The 20,234-nt window shown below is 60.3% G+C and overlaps 1 protein-coding gene across 9 annotated transcripts in view; it reads left to right on the forward strand.

Moving 5' to 3' along the window:
* Nucleotides 1–20,234, forward strand: part of SARDH (sarcosine dehydrogenase) — a 60,590-nt gene that overhangs the window by 2,596 nt on the left and 37,760 nt on the right. For 8 of the 9 annotated variants that reach the window (XM_047699267.1, XM_047699264.1, XM_047699262.1 and 5 more), the window contains 10 exons: nt 65–412; nt 1,467–1,645; nt 2,998–3,177; nt 3,695–3,818; nt 3,995–4,095; nt 10,845–10,949; nt 11,960–12,089; nt 14,678–14,764; nt 15,025–15,115; nt 18,180–18,321. In XM_047699267.1, the coding sequence (XP_047555223.1) occupies nt 94–412; nt 1,467–1,645; nt 2,998–3,177; nt 3,695–3,818; nt 3,995–4,095; nt 10,845–10,949; nt 11,960–12,089; nt 14,678–14,764; nt 15,025–15,115; nt 18,180–18,321 (1,458 nt within the window). In that variant the 5' untranslated portion in view covers nt 65–93. Of the gene's footprint in view, nt 1–64; nt 413–1,223; nt 1,230–1,466; nt 1,646–2,997; nt 3,178–3,694; nt 3,819–3,994; nt 4,096–10,844; nt 10,950–11,959; nt 12,090–14,677; nt 14,765–15,024; nt 15,116–18,179; nt 18,322–20,234 lie in introns of those variants that run through there. The other variant, XM_047699268.1, reaches the window with a different exon arrangement.

A 20,234-nucleotide genomic window follows, 5' to 3' on the forward strand; every position in this document is an offset into this window, starting at 1 on the left:
CTCACCCGGTACAACCCCCACTATGCCCCTTGATGCCCCAGCCAGCCCTGACTCTCTCCCCCAGCTCTCTGTGGCACTGAGCCTGGAGTCCCCATGGCCTCGCTGGGCAGAGCCCTTCGTGTGGCCACCACCTGCTCTCGCCGGGCCCTGGGACCGCGTACGCTGACCAGCCGAGCCGGCCCCACCACTGAGAAGAGCGTGCCGTACCAGCGGACCCTGAAAGAGGCCCAGGGCCCCACGGCAGTGGCCCAGGGCCCAAGCCGCCCCCTGCCCAGCACAGCCAATGTGGTGGTCATCGGTGGGGGCAGCCTGGGCTGCCAGACCCTGTACCACCTGGCCAAGCTGGGTGTGAGCGGGGCGGTGCTGCTGGAGCGGGAGAGGCTGACCTCCGGGACCACCTGGCACACGGCAGGTAGGGGCTGGGGCAGGCGGGGGCTGGGGCGGGGTGGTGGTGCCAGGGCAGGTCTGGGCCAGGAGGGACTGGACTCGGTGATGGGACAGTTCTGGGGTGACGACTAGAGGCTTGTTAGACGCAGCTGCGCAGGAGGAGGAAGGACACAGAGAAACGATGCAGGGTCATCTGAAGGCACACAGATGGAGGGACCCCCTTTGCTCCCCATGCCTCTGAAGAGCCATGGTGGGGAGGAGGGAGCCGAGCTGAGACCGGAGCCAGAGCCCGGGCAGCTGTCTGTTCTAGGAACAGAAAGCCGTCTCCAGACGGGGCCCCTGGGGGTGAGGGGCGTCCACAGTGGGGCAAGCATGCATGGTCCTCGTCCTCCTCACTAACCAGTGGGCATGTAGTAAGCACCTAATGTATGCAGATCGCCCGGGGCAGCCAGCCTTCTGCCTCAGCCCTGGGCCTGGGTGAAGTTTGCAGTTTCGGCTGGAGGGGACGCATTCCTGGGCAGAGGTTCAGGCATGCCACGGCCTGCACACCTCGGCTTCTGCCCTCCTGCCGTCCCATCTCGGCTGGGCCGTCCGGCCTCTTCCCTCACCGTCACACCGGCCCTGGCTCTGGCCGCCCACTCCCCACTTTGCTGGTGGACGATGTGTGCGTGGGCTTCCATGGGTCCTGGCTTGGGGTCCCGGCCCCATCGTTACCTGCTCTCTTGTCTTGGGCACAGGACTGTTGGGTGCCATCGAACTGCGCTCTAAAATCATCCTGCCTGCCCCTTGGGGCTGCCGTGTCATCCTGTGACAGGCTCAGCCCTGGGCTTGGCACACAGCAAGTGCTCCATAAGTGGGACCCTGCTATTACCCCAGTGTGAGCTGCCCAGGGGCCAGAAGGGCCACCCCCAGATCAGCTTTGACCCTGGGATTTCTGGCTTATCAGCCTCCCAGAGTACCCCATGGGCTGCAGAGAAAGACCCAGGGCCTCCGCCTGATCTCCAGGAGCCCCAGCATGCCGGGCAGAAGGGGGAGGCCCCTCCCCATGTTGGGGACTCACGGTGGCCCTTCCCCGCAAGGCCTGCTGTGGCAGCTGAGGCCCAGCGACGTGGAGGTGGAGCTTCTGGCCCACACGAGGCGCGTGGTGAGCCGTGACCTGGAGGAGGAGACGGGGCTGCACACGGGATGGATCCAGAACGGGGGCCTGTTCGTAGCATCCAACCGGCAGCGTCTGGACGAGTACAAGAGGCTCATGTCGGTGGGTGTGGCCCCACCGGGGGTGGGGAGCTGCTGGTGGCTTGGGTGCTCCCCGTCCTGGGAGGCTGGGGCAGCAGGGCTGGGGGGAGGAGCTCTGACCCATCTGGGTTACTGTCACAGCCAGATGCCCTTGTTGCTGGGCCATCTGGGACAAGTGGCTGTGCCTCGGCCTTCTTGCCTATAAAATGGGACCATATTGTAGAGCTGGTGCCAGTGAGCCCCAGACCAGGGAGGGCCCAGCACCTGGAGCTCTTACGGCCACTGAGCCCTGCTCATGGGAGACAAGATGCACGTGAAATCCTGCTCCCCTGGAGGCAGTGCCCACACTTCTCCTGCGCCCGGCCCCACTCCCAGGCCTGGGGAGGGCGGTTGTGCAGGGGACTGACAGCCTCCTGCTGCGGACCCTTGGATTGGGGTGGGGTGCTGTTGGCCAACCCAGAGCAGCCAGGCCTGGACGCCAAATCGCAGGACGTGGGTGCGGCAGGCTGCTCGAGCAGTCTGCCCTTTCTGGGGCGCCGACCGAATCTGTGATCGAGGCCCAGCGAGCAGAACCAGCCGCGGGGCCGCAGGTGGAGGCAGGGGCGGCGGGCTTCACCCCGGGCAGGTCTGGGTCTCTGCGCCTAGGACCCGGCCCCATTCTGCCGCCTCCTCCCTCAGCTCGGTGACCCGCCGGGACGGAGGCCTCTAAGGGAAGCCCCCGGCCCCCAGCCCCAGCCCTGGAGCCCAAGGCCCCCGCTGCCGAGAAGCCCCTGCCCCTTCTCAGGCTCGGTTCTCAGCGGGAGAATGTGACCCGCTCCGCGGGTTCCAGCTGGGCGGAGCCTGTCCTGGTCGTGGCGCCCGGGGCCACGCCATTGGCTGCCCTTGGGCCAGTCGGATGTGAGGGCGTGGCCTGTCCTGCTGACCCGGCCGCCGCGGGAGGAAGGGCTTGGTCTCCTGCAAGCTGGCGGCGCTGAGGACCCGGCCCTCAAGTTCACAGCCCGAGCGGTCCCCGTGCGGTCCCCGAGCAGTCCCCGTGCGCGTGCTTCGTGTTCGCTTATAGAGGAGGCCCCTATGTGCCCGAGCCTGGTCGAAGCTCTTGCGGGGGGCCAGCCATCTGGTTAGCTCCCGCCAACTCCCCGGGGGACTTGAAGTCATTGGGGTCTGAGTTGGGTGACTGTGGGATAGCGCAGAGCCTGGCGTGGGCCTCGTGCTCCTCAGCCTCCCGCCACTCTAGTGCGGAGATGGCCCAAGGGACAGTGGCAGCTTGTTGGGGGTCGCAGGGTTGGAGCTGACTGTGGGAGGCGCAGGCGGGAAGGACAGTGGCCGGGGGTCTGCACCCTGAGGGCTGAGTCCCTTTGCTCTCGGGCCCTCTAGCTGGGCAAGGCCTATGGCGTGGAGTCACATGTGCTGAGTCCAGCAGAGACCAAGGCGCTGTATCCCCTGATGAACGTGGACGACCTGTACGGGACCCTGTACGTGCCCCAAGACGGAACCATGGACCCTGCGGGCACCTGCACCGCCCTCAGCAGGGCTGCTGCTGCTCAGGGGGCACAGGTACCGCCGGTCCCCGCCTACGTCCCCTGCTCCCAGCCTGGAGGACCCAGAGCTCTGCTAGACCAGCATGTCCTCTGGGGACCTCTTCGGTGCTTTTCCTCGTTTATCCAGATATGCACATCATCATAGAAAACATCAGAAAGGACAAGTTTGACGTTTCAGTTTTACACCTCCCAACTATTTTTTAGGAAGATGTATTTTTATAGGCAGAACCCAGCCACACTGCTCCGTGGTCTGGAAGACTAGACTGCAAACGCCCGTTAGCAAAGTCAGCCTTGCTTTTTAGACGTCACTTTATGAGAAAGACCTCGCGTGTCTGGGAACGCGTCCTCCAAGTCGGGGAGCGCAGGGTTGGCTTCGGTGCTGGGGTCACCCCACTTTGGTGGTGTTGCAGGACGCAGGCCCAGCAGGAGCAGGGGTCCAGGTCCCGTCTGGGTGGTGGGGAGCCAGTGATGTTGGCGGTGGACACCCTCACCAAGCCCTGCTGGGCTCTGGAAGCAGCCCCTCTCGCTGCCAGGTCATCGAGAACTGCCCAGTGAGTGGCATCCGCGTGCGGACAGACGACTTCGGGGTGCGCCGTGTGGCCGCTGTGGAGACAGCGCACGGTTCCATCCAGACGCCCTGTGTGGTCAACTGCGCAGGTGGGCGGGGGTCTCTCCTGGCTCCCGGGCGGCCATGCTGGCTGCCTCCTAAGCCTGGCCCGCCTCGGGGTGGGAGCCTGGGGGGGACAGACAGGCCCGCAAAGGCTCCCCCTGCCCACTGGGCTGGCAGCCCTGCCTGGTGCTGCAGAGCTGACCTGTCCCTGTCCCGCCTGCAGGTGTGTGGGCCAGTGCCGTGGGGCGGATGGCTGGAGTCAAGGTCCCGCTGGTGGCCATGCACCATGCCTACGTCGTCACCGAGCGCATCGAGGGCATCCAGGTAGGTATGCTCGCAGGCGGCGTGACCCCTGTGAGTTCCCTCTCCACCCTGAGCCTCAGTCACCTCATCTGTGAAATGGGCACCCTCACACTGGGTGTTCGGGGAGGGGTCAGAGGTAAATGAGGGAACTTCCTGGTGCTGATTCGGGGCATGGCTCCTCAGGGAGGCCCAACTGCGTGTCCTGTGTGGTGCAGCCCGTCTGGGGCGTGGGCACATTCCGAGCTCCAGGTGCTGCTTCAGGGGACCCACACGTGTTTGCACGCTCCCTGATGTGCCCTGGGTGCCGGTGTCAGAGGCGCCGATTTCAGACCCTCAGGTCCTCCCTGGGGGCTTGGAGAGGCCCTGCCAAGGGAGACAGAGGGCTCTGCACCCCTGCCCTCTCTCCTCTTCTCCCCTTCTCGTCCCCCCCGCCACTGTCCCACTGTGGTGTGGGCTGATAGCTTCCTGTCACCTTGTCAATGTTCACCTTGTCAATGACTCCTCTTTTCCTCTCTCCTTCCCTCCATCTCTTCCTCCACCCCTCCCTCCTTCCATCTGTTTCTCTCTCCATCCCTCCCTCCCTCTCTCACTCATTCCATCCTTCCCTCCCTCCTTCTCTTCCTCCCTCCATCCCTCCTTCCTTTATTCCCTCCCTCCATTCCTCCCTCCCTCATCATCCATCCATTTGTGAACCATTAACCCACCATTCCATGTAACCCTCCTTCCTTCTTCCCGCCCACCAGCAAACATGGACTGCTGCGTCCCAGGCCCTATTCTAGAAACCAGGGCTGTAATAGAGAAAAGAACCCAGTTCTGGTCGGGGTTGAGCTGGGGGGCAGGTACAGACCAGCAAAGGAGCAATTCCCAAGCAGGCTGATGGGGCTCTGCGGAGGCCAGCGGGGGGCTCCGGAGACTCCAAGCCCAGGGAGCAGAGTGTGGAACCCAGCGGCCCAGGACCTGAAGGCAGTTCAGGGGAGCCGAGGGAGTAGACGGGGACAGTGTGAGGTGGGACCCAGCAACAAGGGTCCTGGCCAGGATGAGCCTGGCTTCTGGCTCATCACTAGGACCACACTGTTGAGGGGCTGGGGCAGGTGCTGGGCTCCCCACGCACTCCTGCCCCTGACCCTTGACACAGGGCTTCCCCGGTTCACGAACGAGTTAATGGGATGCAGCACAGACCTCAGGTGGCCGCCAGGGGTCGCCCTCAGGCCACAGTGGGCTCGGGAGGGCTGGGGACAGGCTGTGTCCTGTGGAGGGATACTTCTTGGGTGGCCACAGGGCTGTGGGTCCTAGGAAGCCCCAGTTCTGAGGGCCTGGCCCGCAGCTGGGTCCGAGCCGAGCACTGCCCCAGCTGCTCTGTGACCTGGTGCCCTCCCTCTCCTGGCGTGTGTGTCCCCCGCAGTTGCAGTGCGTCCCGTGCTCTCAGCTGGTTCTCATTCTGCTGGCCTGCAGCTGCTTTTGCAAATATTGTTGTACCCGGGCACCGGGTGATAGGAAGGCTCAGGCTCGGGGCTGCGTCCCAGCTCCTCCATTACCCAGCCAGGCCAGTCATAGTGTCGTTGTGCCTCAGTTTCCTTTTCTGCAAAATGGACAATAAGGGTACTGAGTGCACGGAGCTGAGGGAGGAGCCCATGTCGGAGAGGAAGGGCTGAGTGTGGCTCCTGGGCTGTAGCAGGTGCCCTTGGGTGGTAGCTGGGGTGTGGGTGACGATGGCCAGGACCACGGGGCACAGGGTTGTCCAGCTGGCGGGTGCCGCAGAGGATGAGGTTAGGGAATGCTGGAGCTATCACACAGCCTTCCCAGAGGAAGCGGCCAGCAGGATTTGGAAGGAGTGGGGGAGAGGAGAACAATGAAAGGGAGCAGAGTGAGGTCGGGTGGAAGGGACACCAGTGGGACCTGGTCACAGCTGCGGGGGGGGCTTCTGCATGGAGGTGACAGAACGCGTTGGGCACTCCAGGGCAGCTCAGTGTGCTGGGGCCCCAGGAGCTAGAAGGAAAGTCAGGGCTTCCCCGGCCACCAGGTGTCCCCACGGTCCTGCTCAACGGAACTCCAGTTTTTGTTTTGTCTTGTTTTTAGAGTAGTAGTGACAGCAGAGGTAACGATCTCACTGTTTCTGTTTCCGAAGCGTTCAGTTCCGGAGAACTTCCTACGCGCTCCTTCCAATGACCCCTCATTGCAGACATTCTTAGTCCAGTTCTACGAGGAGCTGGACAGCTAGGACACGGGGGGGGGGGGGCATCTGACAAGTCATCCCTTTTGGTCTGTATGTCCTCAGAGATGGGACAGAGGAGTCACATCTGATGTGCCCGTCTCCAGGGTAAGTGGTCCAGGAGAGGACTCGGTTCCTTCGGTGTCAGAGAGCTACAGGGGATGTGCTCTTTCCCTACTTCTCAGTTTCTAAAATGATTTGGTTTGCTTATTGGTTAAATGAAGTAGTCAGGGTTTGCGGTGTACTGACAGTGGAAATATTATTAACTCCTGAGAAATAGCATCCAGCGTCTGTGTTCCCTGGAGTTACTCATCGTTTTCCAGTTGCTCAGCTTCCTGTGTGTCGCTGCCTCCATCTAGGTTTTCATCTGTCGATGTCACCTTCACCCCCCAAATCCCATACCCATTATCTGTCACTCCCCTTTTCCCATCCTACCCCCAACCTTAGATAATCACTAATCTGATTTCTGTCTCTGCAGATTTTCCTATTCTGGACATTTAATACATGAAATTGAGCCATATGTGGCCCTTGGGGTCTGACTTCTTTTACTCAATCTGACATTTTCAGAGTTCATCCATGGGATACATTATCAGAATTTCATTCCTTCTAATGGCTAAATAATATTCTATTGTGGATCACATTTTATTTTTCCACTTATCTGTCGCTGGACGTTCGAGTGGTTTCTGCTTTGAATAATGCTGCTATGAACATTCATGTTCACATTTCTGTGTGGATGTGTTTTAGTATTTCTTAGGCAGGTACCTTGGAGTGGAATTGCTGAATCATATAGTAATTATGTTTAACTGTTTGAGGAACTGTCAGACCATTTTCAAAGCATGTGCACTGTTTCACATTCCCACCCGTGGTGCGGAGGGTTCTGACTTCTCCACGGCCTCGCCACCACTTACGACTCTCTTTGATCCTTGCTGTCCTGGTGGGTGTGAAGTGGAGAGTCTCTCGTGGGGGTTCTGAGTTGCGTTTCCTACCGACGGATGACGCGGAGCATCTTCCCATGTGCCCATTGGCCATTCCTCCGTCTGCTTTGGAGAGATGTCTGTGCAGACACCTTGCTCATTTTAAACGAGGTCGTTGGTCTTTTTACTGAGTCAGAAGAGTTCTCGTTATATTGGGGTACACGTCTCTCTCCAGGTTATGCCCGGCACGTATCCGCTCCCGCTCTGTGAGTCGTCTTCCCTTCCGTGGCGGTGGTGCTGGCAGCGCACAAAAGGCATCAGGTCTGCAAAGTCCAACGGGTGGGACGCTCCTCTTTCTGCTTGTGCTTCTGCTCCAGCACGGCATTTCCTAACGCCCTTTCCAAGGCCACGAAGATGGACCCGCATATTTTCTCCTGAGAATTTTATGGTTTTAGCTCTGATTCTTAGGTCCGTGACCCACGGTGACTAAGGTTTGTGTATGGCGTGAGGAAGGGGTCCAACTTCCTTTCTTGCGTGCGGCCGTCCAGCTGTGTCGGTGCTGCGTGTTGAAGATCCCTGCTTCCCCCGGCCGTGGCCTTGGCGTCCCTGTGGGAAATCAGTGGACCATAACCGTGAGGGCTTGTTTCTGCCGTCAGCCCCATTCCAGTGATCTGTACCCGTGTCCTGTGTTAATGCCCTCCGTCTCGATGACGGTATTGTAATGAGTCTTGAATCGTGAAGCACGAGTCCCATCTTTCTCAAGATTGTTTTAAGTATTCTGGGTCCCTTGCATTGCCGTATGCATTTTCGGACCAGTTTGTCCGTTTCTGCCCAGAAGCCGGCGCGATTGTAGTGGGGACTGTGTGGAACCTGGATCAGTCTGGAGAGCATTGCCGTCTTAGCCCTCGTCCAGTCTTCGCTTTGTAAACATGGGGTGTCTTTCTGTTCATTTAGGGCGTCTTAGTTTCTTTCAAAAATATTGCCACGTTTTTAGAGTGTAAGTTTTGCACTTGTTTTGTTAAATTTATTTATAAGCATTTGAAAATTCTTTTTGATGGGGGCTCCTGGGTGGCTCAGTCCATTAAGCCTCTGCCTTCAGCTCAGGTCATGATTTCAGGGTCCTGGGATTGGGCCCCACATTGGGCTCTCTGCTCGACAGGGAATCTATTTCTCCCTTTTCCCCTGCTTGTGCTCATGTGCGCGCATGCTCTCTCTCAAATAAATGAATAAAATCTTCAAAAAAATTCCTTTCGATGATGTGAGTGGAGTTATTAATTTCATTTTTTGATTGTCCAATGATGATGAAATGAAAAACAAAACAATAGTTTTTATTTGTCTGTCATACATTGACCTTGTGTCCTGCCACTTTGGTGAACTATTTTGTTAGTTTTAATAGTTGTTTGGTGGATTCCTAGGATTTTCTATATGCACGATCATGTCACCTGCAAATGGAGATCGTCTTGCTCCTTCTTTCCCAAGCTTGATGCCTTTTAATACTTTTTCTTGCCTCATTGCTGTATTGGCTAGAAATTCCAGTACGAGGCTGAGTAAAAGTGCTGAGAGTAGACATCCTTCTGTTGGCCTAATCTTAGAGGAAAAGCTGAAAATAAGTATGTTTTAGCTGTGGGTGTTTCTTAGATACCCTTTGTCAGGAAGTTCCCTTCTATTTCTAGATTGTTGAGTGTTTTTGTGATGAAATGTGCTGGAAATGCTTTCTCCACCATCTATTGAAGTGATGGGTTTTCATCCTACGCAGTTGATACAGTGTATTACAAAGACTTGTTTTCAGATGTCAAGCCAACCTTACATTCCTGGGATGAATCTCATTAGGCCATGGGATAGAATCCTTTTTTTCTGTGCTGGATTCAGTTTGCTAGTATTTTGTTGAGGATATGTGCATTTATATTCTAACTGTCCCATTGTCCTCCCAAACATTTCAACTGTCAACTACTTCTCAAGAATATGTTCTGCACCACTCCGCACATTAGGGAAATCACATACAGTCTGTAAGTCCCGTTCCCCTCCCCTAGAGGAACCCTCCGGCTATTCTGATCTCCATTCTAGAAGGATTGCCTTGTGGCCTCTGCTCAGCTGTGACCCTGGCGCCTTCTTCTCTCCTCTTCTGTTTGGATCCGTGGCTTGTGCTCTGGTTGCTTGCTGAGAAGGGGCGGATGGCAGGTAAACACTTTCGCGTTCATCGATGTCTGAAATAATCTTTATTCTTTCCTTACACTGGATTGATGGATTGACTGGGCCTAGAATTCTCCATCTAAAACTGTCAGTCAGAATTTTGAAGACTTGGCTCCAGGTCCTCTGGCCTCCAGGAATGCTGTGCCATTCTCCAGGACGCATCTGTTCCTCTGGTGTTCTGATGTTTCTTCCCCAGCATGGCCTCTGTGCTGTCTGCCCATGCACAGGGCTTGGTGGGCCCTTGAATATGGAGATCTGTGATGTTTAATCTGAGAAGTTGTCCTGGATTGCTTCTCTGATGTTCCTCTAATCCATTTCCTCTGTTTGTCTTTCTGGAACCCCTATAAGGTAGATGTTGGACCTTTAGGGCTGACCTTGTGATTTCCTTATTTTTCTCTTTCCTGATTGCAACTTCTTCATCTTTTTTTGGCCTCATATCTAGAAGATGGTCTTATCCGACCCTTCAGTTGCATTTTTCATTTAGATAGTCATCGCTCACTTTGAGACCTCTTTCTTCATCTGGGATTGTTCCTTTTACATGGCCCCTTGTTTGATGGACCCAACCTTGTCATAGCTGGGAAGTTCCTGGTGTGGGTTTTAAGGGGGAGTTTCTGCAGGCCGACTGGAAGCTTGGAGACAGAGGACAGGAGGGCATCTTGTAAGGGATGAGAGTGAGCTGTCCTCTTTGGTGAGGGCCCCTATGTCAGCATCTGGAATCCTCCACAGGCCACTTCATTAGCACTTGGAACCTTCCACAGGCCACTTTCTGTTTCCACGATAGAGTCCCCGGGCTGCTATAGAGGGGAACGGAAACCCACCCCTCACACCTCTGAGACCAGAGCCTGTGGGGACCCCATTCTCCAGACCTCAGGGCTGTCCCCAGGCCAGGATCCAGGCCATGCTGGGTGGGGATGGAGGGGACCTGGGTTCACTGCTTTGAAGAGACCCTGGCCTTTCCATTCACACGCGTACTCTTTCTCACTCACACACGTGCACACTTACACACATATCAATGCACACACACACACACACACACACACCGTGCACTCTGCCCATCGGGCCCTGCAGAGGGAGCTGGGTTGCCACAAGCCTGGACTCTGCAGATAGGAGGGGACTGGAGGGTGCGCACCGGCCCGACTTGGCATTTTCCCGTGCCCAGGCCTGCTCAGCAGTGCCTACTCGGCTTGGCGTGCACGGTGTTGCTGGAGAGCTCCGTGTGCTCTTGTCCCTCCACGGTTCCCCTGGATTTGTGGCTTAGACCTTGTCCTTCCCTCCTTCCTTCTTACTTCTTTGCTGCTGTTTTATGGGGTCTAGGGAAGGAGAGATTTGAGTGGGGGGAGTGGTTTGTTCACAGTGTAACCTGAGGCCTACAATAAGGAGGAGATGCCATGGGCCACGGTGGGCCTGGGACCGTCCAGCCCTGGCTGACCCCGAGGCCTCTCTGCTCTGCCTTCCAGAACATGCCCAATGTCCGCGACCATGATGCCTCGGTCTACCTCCGCCTCCAAGGGGACGCCCTGTCTGTGGGCGGCTATGAGACCAACCCCATCTTCTGGGAGGAGGTGAGACACTGAGGGATTGAGGGGTGGTTCGGGGCCGCGTATCAGCGTGGAGAAGCCTTCTTCCAGGAAACCCACCCTCCCACTGAGAAGTGGCAGGTCCTCTCACTCCTTTTTCTCTGAACCTGGCACACAGGTAGACCCGGAGCTGGGGCAGGGAGAGGGCTGGCCTCCTGACAGTGAGAGAAATGCAAAGTACAGTGCAGAAATGTAAAGTAATGGCTTTGGAAGACAGAAACCTGAAAGCCCGGTGTCCACAGCAAACCCCCCTGAGGCCCCGCCCCCACGGCAGCAGCATCCCCCCAGACCTGGCTGCTCTCCCCCACAGCTTCGGGGGCTGCCTGAGGCCCGGAGGCCCCCTCGGCTCCCCCGAGCATGCCCGGGCCACCCTCACTCCTGGCTTCATGCAGAAATGGAATGACTGCATGACAGCTTTGGGTCAGATGCTGTCTTACTTCCCGGGGACAGGGGGAGACCAACATCAAAGTCCTTGTCCCGGGGTGCCTCTGTCTAGGTGGGGAGACCCACAATAAACAAGAAGCCATGGGGATCTGTGTGCTGAATGGAGCTGGCAGGTTAGGAAGAAGCCCGGTAAGCGTGGTGCGGAGTGATGCCCTTCACACTGTGGTCAGGCTGGGCAACCCCCGCCCCCCGCCACTGTGCATCAGAGGTGGACATGGACAGGGCCTTATAGGGCTTTGTCGGACATAGAGAGCCATGGAGATCCATGGGGGGCTTGAGAGCAAGAGAGGGCCTGGTCTGACTTAGGAGAATGGGTGGAAGGAAGTGGGGAGGCCAGGTGACCAGTGACCAGGGAGAGGCCACGGCAACAGTCCAGTGCAGAACGGGGGGGCCTGGGCCAACATGGGGAAGGGGAGCGGACAGGCCCTGCTGAGCGGTCAGTGGAGGAGGCCTGAGGGGCACAGCCCAGCCCTGTCCCTCTGCTAACATGGGGCGGGCTGGCCGGGCTCAGCTCCCTGTCACAGGGCCCCACCCCTGCCTGCCCCCCCCAGGTGTCCGACAAGTTTGCCTTTGGCCTCTTCGACCTGGACTGGGACGTGTTCAGCCCGCACATTGAAGGTGCCGTCAACCGCGTCCCTGTGCTGGAGAAGACGGGGGTCAAGTCCACGGTCTGCGGCCCTGGTGAGTGGGGAGGCTGGGAGCTGGGGTGGGCATCCCAGGGTCCTTCTGGCTGAGAAGTGCGTCTGGCCTATGTCAGGCCTGGACCCAGGCTGACCCTGCCGCGTGCAGGCAGGACACACGCCACCCTCGTCGTGGCTCCAGCAGAATCACACGGGCCCTATTCTGCCCCCCTTCCTCCCTGGCACACGTGGGGTCTTTTCATCGTCAATCAAGGCAGAAAATGGTTGGGGCCAGCCTCGGTCCACATCAGGGCTGGGGAGAGTCCCTGAAGGATGTGGTGCTGTCCAAAGGGGAAAGTTTTTGTCTGAGACTCAGTTCCCTGTGCCTCAGTGTCCTCCTCTGTGAAATGGGTGACACAGCACTTACTCAGCAGGTGTGGAGCACGGAGGAGAGTCACTTGTTAGGTGCAGGGCATGGCTGGGCCAGCAAACTGCTGTGAGGCCCCTGAGGGGAAGAAGACAGCCAGAGGCCGGGGAGGGAGGGGTCGTCCACAGCCAAGGGGCAGGCCAGGCCAGGAGAGGGGCAGGTTCTGATGCCGGGGGCCTGTGGCCTGCAGGGGTCCGGCCCTCTCCCTCCGTGCCCTTGGCATGGGCACGGCCGACAGCCAGGGCGGCTCTAATCTGTTCAGCTCTCAGGAAGCCCAGCCTCGGTGAGCAGGTTAGAAGCACCGGGCGTGGGCCGTGGGCCGTGGGCCGAAGACTCACTGCCTACCTGCCCCCCCGCCATGGCTTCCCCGGGCTTGCGAGGGGCTGGCAGTGAGCGGCACTGAGGCCTGAGGCAATCCCGGGAGTGCGGGTCACCCGGGAGCATCGTGGTTAATTAGCCCGGGCGGTCACTGCTCCCACAAAGGCGAGGTGCCGTGGGGACATCTTGTGTCTGGTCTCCTGCCTGGGAGGGAGGGTTCACGGCGGAAATCAGCCTCTCTCTTTCTCTCTTGCCAGGGAGCACAAGCACGGTCAGTGGCCTTTGGCTTCCAGAACAGAACTCGGAAGTCCCAGGCCCCCTTGACTCTGGGGAATCTGGGGGCAGGCAGAGCTCCCATTCCAGGTCCCGGAGGTCACCGCCAAGGTGGGGGCCCCTGTCTGTGCAGACAAACGTCCCGTCTGCCTGCATCCTCATGTTGCACAGGCTTGAGTCATTTGTCAAACATTCAAGAGACTCTCGTCCCCCGAAACTCTCTCCTGACTTGCCCCATGAGGCTGTTCTGATCTTCCTATCCTCCCATGGCCCCGGGCGGGAAGCATCCCCGCTCTGCCCAAGGGTTCACGGGGGTGGCCGCACGGTTCCCCAGGGAAGCTCCCGTCCTGATGCTCTCTGCCTTCTCTGACCCCCCCACCCTCCCTCAGCCACCCCAACTCTGTCTTTCGGACCTCTGGGGTTTCCCCCTCTCTGGGGTGTCCCCCCCTCCAGCTGGTTGGAAGTTTTCCCCAGGTCCCACAGACGGGGGTGGCCTCAGATGCCACCCCCCCAGCTCAGGCCTGCTCCCTCCGCAGGGAGCAGAGCTGCACAGAGGTTAGGAACTCGGGCAGGGGGCCAGACAGCCCTAAGCGGCGCTCCGGCATCCAGGGTTCACTAGCAGGGGACTGGGCTAGAGAGACCCCGCCTCCCAGGGTCTCCTCATCTCTCCCCTGGTGACCATGGTACCTGCCAGGAAGGGCAATCAGGTGTCCCTCACCACCCTCTCCTCCCACTCTGTTTTCTTACCAAACATTCTCTTTTGCTTATTTGTGTATTTCCTGCATCCGTCACTGTCTGGTCAGCTCCCTGAGGGCTGGGACTGGTCTCGTTCAGAGCCGAGCCTGGGGCACAGACACGGGGGCTACAAATATTTGCTAACTCACAGCCCTGGAAGGAAGTGCTGTGCTCCCAGTTTTACAGATGAGGACACTAAGGCTCAGAGAGGGGAAGTGACCGGCCCAAGGTCACACAGCTAGGAAGGAGTAGAGCAGGGGTCGAACCCAGGACTGGCTGCAAAGCTCAGCTCTGCATGATGATGTCCGAGGGTCCCTCGCCATCATGCCCTGGCCTCTCTGGGTGACCCGCCAGCAACAGGCAGGAACAGTAGCCCCCATCCCTCTCCCAAAGAACTTAGGATTGTTCCTTCATTCAGCGAACATTTATCAGGCACCTGCTGTGGGGTGGGCCCTGTGCTAGGCCTTGAGACACGGCGGTGAGCGAAGCCCGGCCCCGCCCTCACGTTTCTCCTGGTCCAGTGGGCAAGGATGAGCAGCAGGGACACAGCAGGAAGGTGGCGCAGGGAGGCAGAGCCTCGCCCTGTGTTGGGGGCTTGGGGAAAGGCCCCTCACCAGCAGGAGAATGGCGACCGTCGTGAGACAAACCTGGACTCTGCAAGGCGGAGTCCTCTCCCAGCTGGGTGCTTCTGGCCATAAATGCTGAGGAGCCTGGGAATGTGGCAGGAGCAATTAGGGAGGCTCCCTGGAGGAAGCAGCATTGAGCTGAGTCGTGAGGATGGGGAAGGTCTGGATGAAGGAGACACCAGCAGACCCCACTCCGGTCACTGCTTTCTCGGGAGAGCCTGCCCCGGAGGCACGCGGCCTGGAGGCAGCTTCAGGCCCCCTTCCTTCCAGAGTCCTTCACGCCGGACCACAAGCCCCTCATGGGGGAGGCGCCCGAACTCCGAGGATTCTACCTGGGCTGTGGTTTCAACAGTGCAGGTGAGTGCAAGGGCTGCCACTTTGGGCCCTTTTGGGCCCCCGCCCCTGCGCCCCCAGCTCCACCAGGCAGACGGGGGGGGGGGGGGGGGGGATCCTGGCGGGGGGTGGGGCAGAGGAGGCCGGCAGGGAGGGGTGAGGTCCTATTAGCAGGTGCACAGCACCCCAGATGAGATCCAGGGCTAGGGGAGGGGTGATGCCGGCTGTGGGCACTGGGTGAGGGCTCTGGGGCCATGGCAGACCTCTGGCTCCACCCCTGCCAGGAATGATGCTGGGCGGCGGCTGTGGGCGGGAGCTGGCCCACTGGATTGTCCACGGGCGCCCGGAGAAGGACATGTACAGCTATGATATCAGGCGAGTGCGCCCCGGGATTCGGTAGAGTAGGGTACATGGCAAGGGCTCTTTAGAAAGGAGCCTTCCCTGAAATCCAAGGGCTTCTTGGAAGAGGTGCCGGCAGGGGCCTGGGGTTGGCAGATCCACGGCCCTTGAAAGCCTCCGGGATTTCTTGTACCGGCGTCCTGCCTGACCCTCCGGACAGCTCCAGGATCAGCAAAGGGGTCACGTCGTCCCGCTTTGCAGATGGGGAGATGAGGCCTGGGGAGCAGGTGGGACCACACACGTGGCCCAGGAAGTGAGGCTGCGCTGGTTATTGTCAGTCCACAGGAGGAGGCTGGGCGGGAGACAGCCCTGAGTGGAGATGCCATCGGGTGATAGGAATAAGTCTGACCCCAGGCCGAGCCATTGCCTCTCTGGGACCCCCGGGTCATGACGCTGTGTGCTGCCAGTGTTGGGAGCCGCGAATGCGTCTGGGTCGGTAGATCGCTCTGAAGCACGTCTGCAAGGAAGCCCAGACAGACCCGAGCCCAGGTGGAGGGAACCTGACATCGCAGCTGGGGGCAGCCTGGTCTGTACCACCCTCTGCTGATGGGCAGCGCAGGGGAGACACTCCCAGCCACGGCCCGGAGTGGGGAGTGGACAGGGCTGGGGTCCACAGGCAGTGGCTTGGAGGGACACCCTGTGGGCGTCCAGCCCGCTCCACCGTCACTGGTCCGGGCAGACAGCCTCCCTGGGGGCACCCGGGCGGCCCGTAGGAGCTGGTTCAGCTCATGCCCCCTGCTCGGCTAACCCTGCCCCTTCCTGGCCTGATGAAGACATTACACCCACTGCGGGGTTGGGGAGGGGATATCTGGCCCGCACGGAGGCAGACAGACAAGACACTGAGATTCCCCGACTGCCACCCCCTCCATGGCGCCTGGCACGGCAGTCTGCGCTGTGGCTGCCTCAGAGCCTGACTGGGGCTGCGCCCACGCTTTCCCAAGAGAGGAATGTTCCAGAAACGATAGCTGTGAGGGGCCTTGGGGATGGGCCGGCCCAAGCCCCTCCTGCTGCAAACAGCAAAAGGAGGGGCTGGTGGGGGCAGCCGCCTCTCTGCAGGTCATGCGGGGCGCGAGCCGGAGCTGGGCCGGGCTCTGACCTCCCCGGCGGGCGAGCGCTTCAGCCCTGGAACGGACCCAGCCACCAGGGCTTACCCTGGGCCTCAGGGTTTAGCTTCCCGGTGCCACGGCGTCCACGGCTGCAGGACGAGGCTGGCCTGCCTCACCCCTCCTGGGCTGAGGGAGGCCCAGCAGGGAGGGGTACACAGTCCTGGAGTCAGCGGGCAGCCTTAGGTCTGGGCTGGCCAAGGCCCCGGCCTGGGCAGAAGGGGGTCCGGGCTTCCCTCCATCGGTCGGCTGCCTTCCCTGGAAGGAGCGTCTCGTGGGCTGGCTTATGGCTCTCAGGCTGGGGCCTGGAGGACACAGGTTAGGAGGCAGAGGGTACGGGGAGGGAACCTTAAGAGCTGGGGCCTGGTGGATAGAGGCGGGGGCAGCAAACTAGTCCAGTCACCCTCGTGGCTCAGGCAGGTGGCTTTCCCGTCTGTGAGATGGGAGCAGTGACCCAACTCTCAGCAGAGTGTGTCTGAGTCTCGTAGGCACGGTGCTGCCCCTGGACCCTGGCCTGGGCAGGGTCTGGAGCGCAGGCTGTGATTTTTAGCACAAGTCCTTGGGGTCCCAGTAAGTGGGGAGGAGGAGGAGTCATTCCTTCTCTGAGTGAGGAGGGTGGCTGGACCCTAACCCTGGCTTTGGCCCTGGCCGCATGCCCCCCACCTGCCTGCTCATGGGACGAATGCTGCGGCCAGGTCTGCGTGGACACAGGGCGTGGTCCATTCCCCTGCCGGTCCCCGGTCGTGCTCCGGCTAAACCTGAACCCGCATCCCCGCCCTGCACACACGGGCACAGATGTGAGTGGAGGGGCTGGCGGTGCTGGCCGGTGGGACGCCTGCCGGAGGGGTCACATCTGTCAGTGTCGGGATCACCTAGGCCTGCCCTGGGTCCGGCTTCCTCTAATGTCCCAGAGGCCTGAAGAAGGAAATCCAGCTCTCCCCAGACCCTTCAGCTGCCTGTCCCCATTCTCGTCCAGGCCTTACACCCTCAAAGTTGCTGGGAAGGTCAGCAGTCCCATCCCAGGAGAACCACGTCTGCTCCTAGTGATGGGGGACGTCTGACGAGAATGGCCATCAGTGGAGGCCAGACCTCCTAGCCTCCTGCCTCCCCATCTCCTCCCCTCCAAAGGCAGCTGCAGATTTCCAGACCCAGGCCCTGCATACCGCTTCTCGTCCAGGAACCCTCCCCAGACCCTTGGCCCAGCTCCGTGGCTCCCTCTCCCTCCCCTCCCTCCAGGGGCTATGAGGTGAACAGCGAGGGTTCCCGCAGACATTCCCGCAGACATTCCCGCAGACACGGCACTCAGCCCTGGTCCTGCACCAGAAGGGAGCTCCAGGCATCCTTGGGATTCCTAGTGATAGCATCCACAGTCCTAGGCTCATGTCTGTAGCTTCACCCCTGCCCCAGGCAGAACGTCGCTCTCTAGAACTATGTGCAGAGTAAGCCCTGCTAGCCCTGGCAGGCTGGGACGGGGATCACTGGGAGGATGAAACACGGACAAGGACCTAAGGTCTGGGGGATGCGTGAGATGCCAGCAGGTGGATAGTGGGGGGAGGGACAGCCGGGGTGGCGGGTCCGAGCGGGGGTCTGAGAGTGGGTATGTGCGGGGGTGGGGCTGGGGGCCCCGGACACAGGGGCGCCGGCGGCTGTGCAGTCGGCTGGGGCAGCCATGGCTGTCCACGGAGACCAGATGGACCAGCCGCTGGGAGGCTCCGGCTGCTGTGGCCTCAGGAAGGCTGGAGGGAGGCTGGTGTGGGGGGCGGGGGTCGCAGGGAGGAGACCCCCGGGCGGGAGAGCAGAGCCCGGACCCCCTGCTGAGCCCACGCCTCGGGGAGGACTCTGGTGGAGGGGTGAGGGTCCAGCTTTGTCCTGGGTCCTGGGCCAGCCCTTCCGTCCCGGGCCCCTGCAGCAGTGACGGGCCCCTCCATCCGCCACAGGCGCTTCCATCCCCAGCTCACGGACCACCGCCGCTGGATTCGAGAGCGCAGCCACGAGTCCTACGCCAAGAACTACTCCGTGGTCTTCCCCCACGACGAGCCCCTGGCGGGACGCAACATGAGGACCGACCCCCTGCACGAGGTACCGCCCCCCGACGAACGCGGTGACCCGCAGGACGCCCAGGGGACCGGAGTGACCGGAGGGCATGTGGCGCCCCAGCTGCTGGGCAGGCGAGGCGATGGGTGGTTCGGTCATTCCCGGGGTCTTCCCGGCAGAATGTGCTCGGAGCCCTCGCTGGCTGCTGGTGGCAGGGCCCTGAGTGGCAGGTGCATTGGCAGGTGTCTGCATCAGCAGGTCCCATGTCAGAGGAGGGCGTGCCATGGACCCGAGCTCCTGCTCAGGGTGGGGGGTGGGGGGGCTGTTTCGGCTGCCTTTCCTCCCTGGCCAGCTTCTACCTGTACGATAAATCCCACCATTGGATGCCCTTCCTGGGGCCTGGCCCTGTGCACTCTCGCAGGCCCCCCCACAAGCCAGGCACCTGCCCTGTGCCCCCAGCCTATTCAAGCTCTGCTTCTTTGTGGCCCTGGGCTGGGGAGCTGTGCCGTCGCGTCTCTGGTTCCCGAGCACTGAGCCCGGAGCCTGACTCATACTACTGTTCAGGGGACGTTTGTCGAATGGGTGGATGAAGGGGGAGGCAGGAGGGGCAGGCTCCCGGAGCTGAATAAAGGAACCTACTTCATCTGGGACTCCAGGGCCTGGACCCCAGAGGGACCCGTGTCCCCTGCACCTCCTGGGGAGAGGCCCAAAGACATCAGTGGTTCCCAGGCTGCCCTGCCCTTTGGCTCAGCTTAGGGGGCCAGCAACGGTCTCAGGCCCCACACAGCCTCCGGCCCTCCCCAGCCTGCCCCGGTCTTTATTCACCCTGCATGATCCTGAGGGCTCCACGGCGTCCCCAGCAAACACAGGCCTTGCTTGGCTGGCCGTGGAAGCAGGGGGCGGCTCATAAGGACCACTCAGAAGTGCACAGCTTTGCCCAAAGGGCACGCATAGGAGCCAGAGCACCCCGTGCCCAGCGAGGAGTCTGAATCTCCTCACGCTTCCGCCTTCCCACACGGTCAGCCCTGCCCATGACGCCTCCCAGCCATGCATTGTTTTATTAGAAGAGCTTAGCCCCCCTGTTTCCCTCCTGGGGAGGGGGCGCTCCCCCGACACACACGCCTCCGTCACTCCCTGCAGATGATCTTTTGTGTCCTCAGCTGCTGCCCCCTTGGATGTCCGAAGAGGACATTTCTGGGGTGTCACCGGTTGGCAGTGTGACCTTGGTCCCTTCCCTCCCTGCTCGGGGTCTGGGTGGCCCACAGGAGGCAGCAGAGGCGGCGGTCCAGAGCCTCGGGACCCCTGCCAGCCCCCGTTTCTGGAGCTGCTTAGCCTGGGGCTCTGGGCCTTTGCCTGTTGGGTGGGGCTGCCGGGGGACACAGGCCCCTTCCAAACGCGAGTGGCGGTTCTCTTTCTTTCCCCAGCCCAAATTGATTTTCAAAGAAATCTGCCACTCTAGGACTTTATTGTGTCCGTGCAATATTGTGACTTAGAATAAGGAACAGGTACGGTCTTTGTCCAGTTCCACGTCTGGCGGAGAAGGTCAGAACCCTTGGAATTTCCTAAGAGATGAGAGCCGGGAAAGGTGCCTTTTGTTACGTTAATAGTGGCTTTGGGCCCAACCTAAGGAAGGAGGCTGCCTGCGGGGGAACCCAGCTGGAAGCCGAGTGATTAGGGGACAGGAACTTCCTGTCCCACCCCTGGTGGAAGGGGGGTCGGCAGGTGGACTCAATCACCAGTGGCCACTGCTTCAATTAGTCGCGCCTACGTAACGACGCCTTCCTAAACACCCCAAAGGAGGGGCACAGAGAGCTTCTGGGCTGGGGAGCCCGTGGAGATTTGGGCAGAGTGGCGCCTGGAGGGGCCTAGAAGCCCCACACCCTCCCCCACACTTGGCCTGACGTCCTGCTTGTCCCGCTCGCGTCTGGCTGTCCCTGAGCTCTAGCCTCCTGCAGTGC

This window comes from Lutra lutra, chromosome 13 (genome assembly GCF_902655055.1).
Source record: "Lutra lutra chromosome 13, mLutLut1.2, whole genome shotgun sequence".
Taxonomy (NCBI): domain Eukaryota; kingdom Metazoa; phylum Chordata; class Mammalia; order Carnivora; family Mustelidae; genus Lutra; species Lutra lutra.